General features: G+C 43.7%; 1 protein-coding gene across 2 annotated transcripts; it reads right to left on the reverse strand.

The window, feature by feature from the left end:
* Positions 1-2,600: 2,600 nt before the first annotated feature.
* LOC136483721 (uncharacterized) lies at positions 2,601-10,697 on the reverse strand. Of its 2 annotated transcripts, none has more exons than XM_066480860.1 (4): positions 9,388-10,697; positions 8,499-9,071; positions 5,520-6,215; positions 2,601-4,823 (listed from the first exon to the last, which is right to left on the reverse strand). In XM_066480860.1, the coding sequence occupies exons 1-4, from the start codon at positions 10,462-10,464 to the stop codon at positions 2,988-2,990; spliced, it is 4,182 nt and encodes a 1,393-aa protein (XP_066336957.1). In that variant the 5' UTR covers positions 10,465-10,697; the 3' UTR covers positions 2,601-2,987. The 2 variants fall into 2 exon arrangements, with proteins under 2 accessions (XP_066336957.1, XP_066336956.1); XM_066480859.1 differs by having other exon boundaries at positions 8,481-9,071; positions 9,388-10,696.
* Between the last annotated feature and the right edge of the window lie 3,785 nt (positions 10,698-14,482).

Raw genomic sequence — 14,482 nt, forward strand, 5'->3', positions numbered from 1 at the left:
CGAGTTCTACAATGACGTGAACGAAACATGTAAGCCAAACCAGATGGAGTGAATTTGTTATGCCAAGAATATGATAGAATATACAATGCAAGCTTTATTTGTAATATATATATATATACATATTATATGTACATAAAATAACGTACAATATATATATATATATATGCATGTAATATATACGTTAGTTTCATACTTTAGTTTGTACAAAATGTTCGAACATTATAAACGTGTAGAATACGTATATTATTAGCAGCGTAGAATGCGTATTCGAAAACCTATTCGAAAACCAAAACGAATCATCAATTGAAAATAGAAACAAAAAAATGAAAAAAGAAAACCTTTAGTCCCGGTTGGTAATACCAACCGGGACTAAAGGGCCGGCCCACGTGGCCAGGCTGGGAGGCCTCTTTAGTCCCGGGCGCGAAACCGGGACTAAAGGAGGGGCCCTTTAGTCCTAGATTCGTGCTCCTGGTTCCAAAACTAGGACTGAAGGGGTTGAAAACTGGGAGTACAACCTGTTTCTCTACTAGTGGAGAGAAGAGCAGCTTTGGATCCAAGGGTGGAGATTGCCTCTGAAGTGTGTGGGAGGAGAGGGGCTGATGGGCACCATGGGCAGGTCGCCCGACGCCTATGTGGGGCCTCTAGCCACCCAAAGTGCATGTTTTGCATACCTACAAGCAAATAATGACATGTATATGTGGAACTAAGTTATTTGTACAAAAACCACTGTGCCTTTGCTTGTTAGCTTCCCAAAAAGGTGTTTTGTTGACGGTTTTGAGTATGCAAAAGTATGGTAAATTTACTGTCAACAAGGCCTATGAGGCCAGTCAAGATAATTGCCTTGCTTAATTAACTCAATCATGTTTTAGAGGTATATATCCTCTCCTAACAAATCAATCTAGATCCTGAGTTTAAGGGAATAAAAAGGGAAATATCTTATCTCACCCCCCTATGCTGGTGCAGCTCCTAGCCACTAGCCAGACCCTGGCGCTGGTAAGTCACGCCGGTCATAGTAGTTACTCTTTGCGAGTCTCCCACGAGGATGAGTACAAAGTCCCTCACAAGCCAAGGATCGGAGTCCCCACACAATCTCCAAGCGGTACAACCATCAAGAATCATATTAATCCATAATCATTAAGCACTCTAAAAAGAAGAAGATAATTTTCATTCACAATTTAACCAACGGAACAAGCTAGGAAATTAAATGGTTGCTAGTTACCAACCTTAGAACAGGGTGGTGTTCATCCTTTGAAAATTGAGTGCCTCCATGACCAACGTGGTGAAGAACAGTTGCGAAAATGGTGGAAGTCGCGGGTCAAGAAGTTGGGGGAGAAGAAGAGGAGAGAGAAAAGGGTTTTGTTCCAGCCGATTACCACCGCCGGATCAAATAGACTACCAACGATGATACCCATTTTCACCGTCAGATCGTAGCAGGTGGAGTTTAGTGCCCAAACAAACTAGAGGTAAAATCCCTATCACCACCGGTTCGACAGACAATGCGGCGGTTAGAACCGTGATTTTCACCACCATATCATATTGCGAGCGGACGGTGATACTGATTTTCACCACCGCCGGCCTCTAATGTGCACTGTGTCCTACTTTTCAAACCTATGGTGAAACTACTTATCACCACTGGTTTGTAGGTGCGTTGTGCATTGGGTGACTAACTGGCGGTGCTAAATGTTTTCACCACCGGTTCGGCATATGATCCAGCTACAAAGACCTGCACAGTTTTCGCCACAGGATCATACACTGAACCAGCAGTGAAAACATTTATCACCGCCGGTTACTCATGCTACTGTGCTCCCTCTAAACCGGCGGTGAAATGCATCGCCGTTGATTCTCACATAAATGGCGGTGAAAGTCCAAGCGGTGATCAAACTTTCTGTATTAGTGTTACATTCGCAAACTACACAACATTGGACCTCAGTAAAAGGATATTGCGGTACCTCAGTTATACCTTATGTTTTGGACTCAGAATCAAGTGTTCCAGGTCAACTCTTGTTAGTGCTTACTCAGATACAGACTGTGCTAGGTGCACTGACAATAGAAAGTCTATTGGTGGTTTTTTCATATTTTTGGGATTAAATCTTATTTCCTGGACTGCACAAAAACAACCCACCGTATGGCAGTCAAGTACCGAGTACAAGGCCATGGCTAATGCTACAGCTGAAGTTATGTGGGTACAAACCTTGCTTAGTGAGCTAGAATTCAGGGTCTTAAAGCTGCGCGCCTATGGTATGATAATATTGGTTGCCACTTATCTACCAGTCTTTCATGCTAGAATAAAGTATATTGAAGTTGATTATCACTTTGTCCAAGAAAGAGTAGCAAGCAAATTACTGGAGATTAAACTTATATCCTCTGCTGATCAGATTGCTAATGGTTTTACTAAACCTTTGTCAATTCAATTGTTAGAACAAATTAGAAACAATCTTGATTTAGGAAAGTTATGATCGAGGGGGCATGTAAACAGAAAGTATCTTTTCCTTAGCACAATCTGAGATTGATTGATATTGTGCCTAGTCACATAAAGTAAATATCAATGTTGTATCAATCTTCTATTTGTATAGGATAGACAGATCAATCAATCTCTGGTTATGTGTTGCCATGTAGTGCCACATCGAAGACTTTTCTTGACAATAAATAAACTCACGTGGCCTCCCAAGGGAGGTGAGAACACTTACATTTACACTTATGCGTAGGTCCAACATATATACACTTACAACGTATTCGCATCAGAGTAAACAAACTCTAGTCTATTTAGCATATATGTTCACTCCTTATTTTTCTCCAGCTATGCATAGATTTTGACATTGAAGAAGCAACAATTATCTTTACATTATCATGAATGCAGATGTTTCAGTTCAAATGCCTAGAGTAGGATGAAAAAGGAAGAGGGAAGGTATAAATCAACAGCACCAGTCATTTAGTCCTGGTCCAGCAGAAGCCCGAATCAGCAGACTGATCGTCGGCTCGTCATGACCTCAGTGTCCATCAGGACGGACATGGTTCAAAGCAGGTTTCATAGGATGCTCGTTGAGTTGATTCTCCATGCCTGCCTTATGCTCGTCAAGGGAACCCAAATACCTCACCTCCTTGAGTTTTCCTACAGAGAGATTCTTTAGCTCAGCGAACTTCAACGCCGACCCAATACAGCAAGTACCTATCAGAAGCTCAAGATTTTCCATTGCATGTGATCCGAAGGTGACAGTTAAATTTGAGCTGCAAGAAATCTCGAGGATCTTAACCTTTCGATAACAGCGATCATGCACGCCAGCCACCGAGACACGAAAATCAAGATTACCGTCACCATCTTGAAGCGGTTTGGCACAGAGACGCAGAATACGCAGTTCTTTAATTTCCCCAAGGACTCTAAGGACATTATTTACTTCATCTTGTACAGACATGGTTACCTCCAGTTTCAACTTTGTGAGTTTGGAAAGATCTTTGATCCATGCGGGCACTGATCTTAGGGGACCATAGAGCTTAAGGCTCTGAAGTTTTTCGAGAGGGTTCTCCTGAGTCGAGAACATGTCCTCCGAAAAATGTTGATTATTGCCCATGCTGAGCCACACTGACAAGGATTCCAAATGAACGTGGTCTGAGATGGCAGAACAGAACTCATTGCTGTTTCTCTTGTTGACGCCGGTCACTTCGAGCTTGTGCAATTGGGTGAGCTTCTTGAGCTCTTTCAGGATAGCCTTGCCCCCTGAAAAACCAACGTTGACAGCACCAAGAGTGTGCAAGGCTGTAAGTTTCTCAATCCCTGCAGGCACCTCAACACCACCTACAGGACAACCTCTGCAGCAGCAAGGCAACCAAGACAAATGAGAACATGGTACTGATGCTTCCTTAGCTGTGCCAGCACGGATGTACTGCAGCTTGGTAAGCTTGGTAATGGATGGCGGCAAAGTGGCTATGGAGGTGCCCCTGACATCCAGAGTTTCAAGCTGCCTCAGCCCAGCAAATGAACTTGGCAGACAGCAGATCTCTCTTCTTCCTCTAAGAGAGAGGAACTTGAGGCGAGGAAGCACCTTCAGCATCTGCCCGAGGTATTTATATGTCACACCTGTTGCATTCTCGAGATCAAGCACCCGGAGCACCCTCATAGTTTCATTGATGAAGAAGGGCTTCCACTCTCCAAACACAGTGAGGGAGCGCAGCCTTGAGAAGTCAATACTACTGAACACAATCTTGTCTCTGTTCCAGCTATCCTTTATGACCAGGTGCCGTCCTGTGCGCTGACTGGTCAATGTGCACCTACCCTCCAGTTCGAAGACAAGTTCCTCATCCTTTCGCCTTGATATGATGTACTCACGGAAGAAGCCATTGACCTTGCACAAGACCATTCTTGTATCTGCAGTGGTGACTGAATGTGGTGCCTGCTGGACGATACTCAGATCAAGGAGCATCAAGAAGAATTTCTCCCCATTCTCTTCAGCTGACTGGCTGGACGTGCCCCTTGAGTAGCCCTCTGCGATCCACCGCCTCACTAGACGCCTCCGGCGAATGCTTTGGCCTTGCGGAAAAATGGACAGGTAGAGGATACATGGCTTGAGGTAATATGGGCAAGTACGGAAGTAGGAATGCATCCAACCAAATAGTCCACGCAAGTTATCAAATTCTGGTTTAGTCTCCATATCATGCATAAATCTGTCACTCAGACTGACCGCACTGTTCATCAAGCTGACTGACATGGGTGCCAAAAAGTCGGCTACAGCAACTATTAGTTTGGGAAGTCCCCCACACTTTGAAATAAGTTTTCGCAGCTCTGGACCTTCAGAGTTCCTTAAAGCATACGGATCTGGAAATATGCGTACCTATATTATTGAAAAGAAGTTACATTAGTAGTATTAATTATACTATGAATCACCAATTAGCTATCAAATATAAAATTCATGCATTGGAAAAAGGAAACAATTACATGTGCATAAGGATATGTTTGTTTTAACTTTAAATCTGTGGATTGCAGCTTCTTGTTGTTTGTGATAATCTGTGTAATTTGTTATTTTTTAAAAAAAAATTAAATATTATGACATATCTATATAGAATGTATGATAATTAGTATACTATTGTATGTTTATAAAAGCAATACTACTACAGATATAGCTTTCCCAGATTAAATTCTATATTACAGGTCATGGGATTACTGAGATTTTCATGATACCATTTGGATACTGAGTTTTGTTAAGTATTCTAAAGCACATTTTGTGAAGACTTGGATAAGATGATTCTGTGTCTTTTTAGGAAGTTGGGATCAAGCATAGAAAAAAAAAGAGTTTAGATAAAACTACTTGGATCCAAAAATTGTTCACCCCCCCCCCCCCCCCCCCATTTTTTATGTAAACATAGTTTAATCTCCTAGAGTTCCGGAGGAGGGGTGGGTAGAGTGTGAAGAGAAATCATACAACAATTTTTCATTTTTTGCAATAGCATTTGCACATCAATATGTATCTGATAAAATTAGATTTCAGGAGACAAAGAGGATAGGCAAAGTATCTTGCAAGAAAGCAAACCTCCTTTTTGAAGAGATCACGTGCTTCATCGTCTTCTAGACTTTTGACATTGTACATAGCCTCTTCTCGATTTGCACAACAGTGAGTGCCTATGCTTGCTTCTGTTGTAATCACAATGATAGTACTTCTAGGATGAGTAGATACCAAGGAATGTCGTATTAGATCCCACTCTTCTGTGGATTCCAAACCATCTATAACGACAAGGCAGCGATGATTCTCCAGAAGCTGACGACACTCTTGAATGGGATTGGTGATTCCATTTTGCTCAGGAGAATCTGACTGAAGTTCTGAAAGTAAGCTCCAAGCGAAGATTGCTAAATTGAATGGATGCGATACATCCACCCAACCGTACATGGTAAACATTCTGTTCCCACTGCACATTGTGTCATAGTATAAGTTCCTGACTAGAGCTGATTTCCCAACACCAGCTATCCCCCACACGGATACCACTGCAAAACCCTTCATACGCGCATTGGCTATATAGCCACGAAGATCTTCCATTTGTGATTTGCGTACACCAACTAGGGGGAATCGGTCCATCCACATATCAGCATTGTTTTTTGAGGTGGGGATGCTGGCATACAAGGCGTAGCCACCCTTGTATCTGACTTCATTCGTTGATGATGATGCCTCATTATGGTTGGGGATCACCATAGTGATTTGCTTGTTTTTATCTCGGTCGTTGCCTTGAGGACCCTGTAAACACAAAATTTAAGAAAAATATGTCATTAGCGGTGGTTCAGATTGGCTGTCTTTAACTCTATCCTTTCGTAACAATGTCATGCGTGATAATTTTCTAATGCTGTTGTGGAGAGTCCGGCATACAACTCAAACATAAAGGTAAACAAATGCCTATTGAGGGTATGCTCGTTTCCTGATGAGTTATAAGGCCTAATGGTTACAAATCCGACAATAGCAATAGCTTGTGCATAACAAAGGCAAACAAATAGTTAAAAAAAGAGAGATTGGGCCGAAAAAGTTGTTTATAACTGGAAACGACCTCATCTTAGTAGGGTTAAAGTTTATGTTGATGTATTTTTTTACAAGGAAACTAACATAGAAGGCCTTAGCATAATAGCAAGAGATGAAAAAGGAAACCAATGTTGATGTATCTTTTTACAAGGAAACTAACATAGAAGGACTTGGCATATAGCAAGAGGTGAAAAGGAAATGCGTTGTTATAGTTATAGTGCATAGCGGATCCGGGCTAGCTTGCTATATCCATGAGCTGGCTCCTTCCTAGGCCCAGGTCCATCGGAGCCCACACAAAAACAAAGGCTCGGGCTTAATAACTCAACCCAAAAGACTAACCTAATAGGTGAGGACTACCCGCGCCTTATATGTTGTGCTCCTCCACCATCAACTTCTAATGTGGGACTAAACAAAGGCCTCGAGTCTAATGCTCATGGTGAGCTAGCGCCCCTCTCACCCCGGCCCAAGTCCACCAGAGCCCAAAAATACAAAGCCTTGGGCCTAACTCGACCCAACTGACTAGCCTGATAGGTGCAGATTGCCTCCACCTTATATGTTGTTCCCCCCGCCATCAACTTCCGATGTGAGACTAAACCTAACATGTGCTACTGGCTTGGTCACATGTTCAATATGACTATTTTGATGCAAAGGAGGCTAGATTGCTTGTGTGTAGAGAGGCTCTCCTTTTGACTATGTAATGAAAACCTCACCTAGTCTTGTTATACAGTTTATAAGAGAGGCTCTCCTTTTGGCTAGAGGCTCTCCTTTTGACTATGTAATGAAAACCTCACCTAGTCTTGTTATACAGTTTATAAGCTAAGGCACTGAATTCAAGAAGTAATAACAGATCCCGCCTAGTCCTACGGGTAAAGGAAATACAAACATTTGTGGGTGGCCTTCAGGCGGCTGAGTTTGGTTACATAAAGAGAGCTCAAAATATGATTGCTGATTTCTAGCAAAGTCATGCTTATATGTTTTTTAATCAACGTTGTGGCTACGACATGTACTTGACTTTGTGCATGTTTAGTAGCAACTAATAATGTAACACTTCCTGATTAATAGATCTTAGACTTTTCTCTCAAGAAAAAAGAGAGACAGACGTGTGGACTAGGTAGGAGGCACTAATTTAATGCGCAATAAGCATGCAGTGGAGGAATGACACTGTAACTAAAGGTCTATTTGGATACATTGATCTAATTTTTTTACTCCCTCGGTCCTCAAATATATAATGGATTTGAGTTTGTTCTTAGTCAAACCACCATAACTTTGACAAAGTTTAGAGAAAAATATTGACATTTAGGGCATCGAAGAGGTAAACTATAAAAATAATTTTTTTAATGTATCTTATAATGCTCATTTGTTCTAAAAACTAGGTTATTTTAAATTTTCTTTCATAATAAGAAAGGTAGGTAATCTAGATACAAATGTATGAGTTTACTTTATGTATTTTCTATAGTAGTAGAGATGTGTAACTTTTATAAGCAAAATATAGAATCTAATCTCACCATTCAAAATTATAAGACGTTTTGACTTTTCTAGACACATAGCTTTTGTTATGCATTTAGATATACACTATGTCTAGATGCATAGTAAAAGTAAATAAAGTATATAGAAAACGCAAAGCGTCTTATAATTTGGAATAGCGGGAGTACCAAATTAAAAACAAGATATTTCTAATTATTGTGAGAGTCCTCAGATTTTTCTCTTTTTTCCTAACACTTATTGTGATGATAAACCTGAAATTTATTTGAGACCTCTGCTCAGTAATACTCCCTCCGTTCCAAATTATAAGTCACTTTGACTTTTTTTATTCATCCATTTTACTATGTATCTAGACATATTATTTATTTAGATGCATAGCAAAATGAATGTAACAAAAAAAAGTCAAAACGACTTATAATTTAGAACGGAGAGAGTAGTAAGATACTAAGATAAGATTAAATTCGTTGTTCTCCATAAAACTGTTCGGTTGTGTTTCAGCTGTCTTACCTCCCGCAAGAAACATACCGAGTATTCGGCTGAGAACTGCTTGTGCTCCAATGCTTGCCATGGATCTCCGACAAACAGCCTCGCGATTTCAGATTGAGTCGTAGAGATGATGATCCAACTGTTATTTTTCCGGTCAGGTAGGTAAGCTCTAACAGTGTTCCAGTCTACCACAGTGGAAATGTTTTCCAGTACAACCAGGTACCTCCCCTTCATTTTCTTCTTCAACTCTTGAATAAGTTTGTCTTCTGGCAATGCCTCCAATCTGTTCAGCGTATCTACGTCTACACTCAATTTCTTTTGTAGGCAAGAGTTTTTGTGGAATTGAATCAGCAAACTCCGCTGGAACTCGAGGGGATTAAAAGGATGCATCAGCTTTGCCCACCCACGGCATACGAAGTTTTCACATATTTCTGGTTCCCCATAGGCCTCCCTGACGACGGGTGTGGTATCAGCATTGCCACCTGCTGCCCACAGTGACATCACTCCAAGGTCGCCGCCAGGTTTCTTGGTGAGCAACAACTTGGTTAGATCTCCTAAGCCACCTTGCAACTTGGTTTTCTTGCTTCTATATCGGTCGTCCCCTTGAGGACCCTGACAATACGGAAAATTTGTGAGGTGATGGCTGATCAAAGAGACATGCAGAGACAATGCGAAGGCTTTCACTGATGAGCAACATAAGTAATTTGTTACTTGAGAACTACTAGTAGAACATTTTTAATCAAAGTACTTCCATATGAATTGGATAGTTTCTTTTGTTCTTTTTGGAACTTGGAAGCAAAAGATTAGAATATATAATCAACGAAAAGGAAACCACAGATATCGAAAACAACAAGAGAAACAGGGATACTAAAGCCTTTTTTGTTTTTGCTGAAAATTACTCTGTATATTGTGATTCAGCAGGGATTACCTCCTGGAAGAAGACACATACGGAGTGTTCAGCAGAGTTCTGTTTAAGCTCGAACATTTGCCACGGATCTCCCACACACAGCCTCGCCACTTCAGATTGCTGCGTAGAAATGATGATCCAACTGCCATTTTTGCCGTCAGGCAGGTAAGCTCTGATGGTGTCCCAATCTACCATGCTGGAGATGTTTTCCAGGACAACCAGGTACCTCTCCTGTTTCATTATCTTCATGAAGTCATGCACAAGTTCCCCTTCAGAGGCCGCCTCCAATCTCTGGAGGATATTAACATATTCGTCGGTCTCATTTTGTATGCAAGGCTTGGTGTGGAATTGAATCAGCAAACTCCGCTGGAACTCATGGGGACTGAAAGGATGCGTCAGCTTTGCCCAGCCACGGCATCCGAAGCTTCCACATATTTCTGGTTCCCCATAGGCCTCCCTGATAATGGGTGTGGTATCAGCAGCATTGCCACCTGCTGCCCACACCGAGATCACTCCAAGATCTCCACCAGGTTTCTTGGTGATCAGCAGCTTGGTCAGATCTCCTAATCCCCGCTGCATCTTTGTGGTATCTCTTGCTTTGTTGAGCATGGCAAACGTTGTGGCACCGACAGAAGCACCACTAGGCACCAACTGTTGCTGCGTGACGGGCTTGGAACCTGAATCGCTGATGAGGTTGTAGCGCATGTTCCGAAGGCTCACCTCCTCAACCCTGCCCTTGAGCAGCTTTATCTCAGCGACCGCCATGTCCAGCGGCAGCTGCGGCCTGATGAAGCGTGGGATGCAGCGGCAATACCAGTCTGGCGCCTTGTCAAGGTGGATCACATACTCGATGCAGTCCTCCACGTTGTAGGCGAGGTCACGGACCTGTCTGACCCAGGTCCTCACCACGCTGTTCCTGACGCGTTCCTCATCTGCGACATTGAGGAATGATTGCATCATCTGGAACTCACCGGTGATGAACGCCAGGTCGTTCTGCGTGCTCTGCCGCAGAGCTCCCTCCTCCTCGATCGCCGCCAGGGCCTTGGTCACAGCCCCCTCCACCACCGACTTGGCCAAGCTCACTGCAAGATCCGCCATTGCTTCTCCCCTGCCTCTCTCTCCTAGATACTCCAGCTTGTTTGTCTGTGGCAGTGTGGCTGCAGCTAGTGATTGGTGATGCTATGCTGGGAGGAATTGTGCAACATCCACGCACCTTGAGATGGGAACAGATGGGGGATATCAGCTAGGCAAGACTGGGAGATTGGGGCATTGCAAAGCAAGTCATGCACTCTTGCCTGGCCAGATCCGTGAGCTGAGTTGGTTCTCTGATATGTCTACTTAGCCGTTGACTAGCAAAACACAGTCGCCCCCCTTGAGCCCTTCAACTCTCAGTTTCATACTATAGCAAAACTAATTATTGGGTATGGAGGGAATTCCAGAATATGTGCAGTGGTGTTTCTGCAACTAGGCCAGGCGTCAACATAGTCAAGGGAGCTTGGGGCATTGCAAAACATGTCTGGCCAGATCCGTGAGACGAGAGGGATCTCTGGTATAACTTACTTAGCAGTTGACTAGAAAATCTTATAGTCGCCCCCCTTGCCCTTCAGCTTTCAAGTTTCACGAAACTTATTGGATAGGGACTAGGCACTAGGGAGGACATTCAATCTATTATGCAGTGGTGTTTCTGCAACTATGTCAATATATCATATACCTTAATGATGTAGACCTGTAACATGTTTGGAAACAAGAATATTTCTTGTCAGGTGGAGAAAGATTGGTCGGTACTATGTGTTACCTCATGGAAAAAACATTTTCCTAATTAAAAGAATGCCACTATAAACAATCGTTTAAGTAGAGGTACATTGTTGGATTGGGTCACCAAATAACTTCTCTTATTTCCTCAACAATCTCCTCGTTCAAATTTGTTAACCTCTCTTTTCTAATAGTAAAATAGCATTGCAACTTGAAGAGTCGGTGACTTTTTTTTTTTGATAGAGGAAGGCTTTTATTAATTCAATCATTACATCGATCAATAATCATGAATTCACTTTCGGCCTCTGCATAAGAGCACTAAGCTTAATAAAAAAAAGGAGAGTGTGGCACTCTAATAACTATCGATCCTAAGACGCCACCCATGTGCCCGGAAGAAAACACCATGTCCACTTGTGCTAATTGTTGCAATGCCCCTGCAACCAAAGCACGTGAAGTAACCTTCTAGAGGATAAGCCAAGTGCAGAGCCAATGGATAACCGAATGTACCACCTGAAAAAGAAGAATAAGCATGTTTCATTTCAAACACCAAATCGTTTCTGCATAACCAAAGCGACCAACAAATAGCTGCTGCTCCTAACAGAACTAAAGATTTTAACTCCCTCCCAAACCCCTAAAGCCAACTCCCAAACATATGAGAAATACTATAAGGTTGAGGAACGCTTAAAACAACGTATATGCAGCTCCAAACTGCACGGGCAAAATGACATTCAAAGAACATGTTCTTAATTGTCTCATTTTTGTGACAAAAACAATACTTTTCACTACTACTTTGTCAATTGCGTTTGGATATATCTTTTGTTAGAATCACCCCTCTACGAAGATACCAAAGAAATACTTTGATCTTTAGTGGAGAAAATCCCATTTCACGTTCATAAGACTGCCCAGAAATCGAGTCCCCACTTTTCCAATATGTCTGGGATAGTGGTATGGAGCCTAAATACTTGAATTAATTGCTGCCAGGTCCCATCCGTTGTAAGTAACTTAAAGAGCAATTTACTAAGAAGTGCAATATTTTTAGTATTCAGATCATGAATTCCTAATCCCCCTGGAGCTTTTGGCTAACAAAGTATGCTCCACTTGGCAAGGCGATACTTCCTCTTTCGGTTGTCACTTCAGCAACCCTCTTGGAATTGCAAAGAAAGATATCATGTACAATGGTAGACTACTCAGAATAAGTTGAACACTGTTAGACATCCCCTTGTTGATAGATGTTTTCCTTTCCAACTGATTAACCTCTTCTCATAATGTTCTTCCACCTTTTGCTAATCCCCATTTCTTATCTTCCTAAAATGAACCGGAATACCTAAATATGCCATCGGGAAATCACCGGATTTGCATCCAAAAAGCTCCGTATATTGGGCCTCTGCTTCCTAAGCCTTGCCAAAACAGTACACTTGACTTTTGTAGAAATTTATTTTAAGACCCGATGCTTGCTCAAAAGCATAAAGTAATAACTTCATGTTTCGGGCTTGCTCTAGACCGTGTTTCATAAAGTGCATTGTGTCATCAGCGTATGGTAGAATATTGATAAGCCACCTGTCGGGTTCATAAATCCGGGGTCCCTCGCGGATCGGCTTCCCAACAAAGGCTCGCCCCAAGCAGACAACACGCAACTCATGGGCCGGCCCAAGTATCGGAACAACAGGCCAGAAGGGCGATTCAATCACCGACCGGAAGGCCTGGCCGAGGAGGAACGGCGCCCGTTTTCTGACTCTGGCCCTCCTCTCCGACCGGAGCGCTCACTTCGATCTCCAGCCCGCCTCCGGACGGTCTCTCCGACCGGAAGGCCTGGCAAAGCACTACCTCCGACTCCGACCCCACGTCTTCGACCGAGGTACGCAAAAACCCTGCTCACCGCTCTTCTCCAACAGGTGCAACCAGAGCCGACTGGGATCGACCGACCGGGGACGCCCGCCCGAAAAGGACCAGGGAACGAACGGAGAAAGCAAGGCAAGGCACACAAGTCAAACCACGATACTAGGGACCGTACCCTGTACACCTGTAGAAACAATACTCTATAACTGCCCTGACACAAATAGGCGCCGACATTTTCCCTATAGTATTGTGGGCGCCATTAACTCCCATATGGTAAGGCTCCCCCAACATGCCTCTGGGCATCGATAGTGTTGTGGACGCCGGCATTTAACATACTGAGTGAACATGGTAAAACCCCTCACATACCTCTAGGCATCAACAGTATAGCAGGTATCGACATCTGCCATACCCGCACAAAATGACGTAGCCTCCCACGTACATCTGACAACCAACAGTATTGTGGGCGCCTACCATCATCCTGTACCCGCCGGCATGGGCAACAAGGCTTAGAAGCATATATACTCTCTCCCTCTCACTTGTAAGGCCATTCCCTTTATCTATAAAAGGGGATGTGCTCTCTCCCAAGAGACTAAGTTAAGCCAGGTCGATTCAAGTGCTTCCAGATTCATTAGATCGATCAAGTTCACTAGCTCACAACCATAGAACCGTCAGGTTCGGACCTCAAGCACATGCTTGAACACTTAGCTCATAGCGGAGCTCCTGTCGCTCTCGGCCCTTCCAACCGGAGCCGATCGGACCTCTTGTACCCCCCCCCCATCTTTCTTCTTCTCGTTTGTAACCCCACTGCAAACTTCGAGCACCTGGGCTCAGGAATAAAGTCACCACCGACTCAAACTGGACGTAGGGCACGTTGCCTGAACTAGTATAAATCCTGTGTCATTGAGTACTAGGCCACCTCCGATCACAACGTACGGCAAAACTACAAATATTTACTTGTTGGTCACTTTCTGCACCGACGGTTGGCGCCATCCGTGGGGAAGACGTTGTATGTTCAACACTTTTTGGTCATCGGATGGCCTACTTTTCTGCCACCTTCACCATGGCGGGCTCAGGCGATACGATTTGTTTTGGCTCACTCGAGTTTCCCACTCTCCCACCGGTTGGGATACGGGTTCCACCCATCTTCGAGCCATCCTAGGCCTTCCTCTTCGGAAGCCTGGACTTCGTCGCCGACCGGCTCGGCATACTACACCTCTGTGAGGAGGCTCTCGTTCCAGCGCCCATCGGAGGGGCGCCCTCCATCGGCTCTAGGACGCACGACGACTTCAATGACACGGCATCTACGCTTCATTCCGAGCAAACTCTCAGCTCAAACCCCGCTGTAAGTAATGCACATGCTGTTATTTACTTACTATCCTCTATCTTTTGCCGATTATCCAAAGGGACCCTGTTGTCCCCGCCGCGACCGCCATACAACCGGTTCCCCTACGGCCTCGTGTCTCCTGTAGACGCGTACGCCTAGGGGCTCCAAAGGATGCCGGCGTCGCCCCCTCTCACATCCGAATTC

Source organism: Miscanthus floridulus, chromosome 9 (assembly GCF_019320115.1).
Source record: "Miscanthus floridulus cultivar M001 chromosome 9, ASM1932011v1, whole genome shotgun sequence".
NCBI classification, from domain to species: domain Eukaryota; kingdom Viridiplantae; phylum Streptophyta; class Magnoliopsida; order Poales; family Poaceae; genus Miscanthus; species Miscanthus floridulus.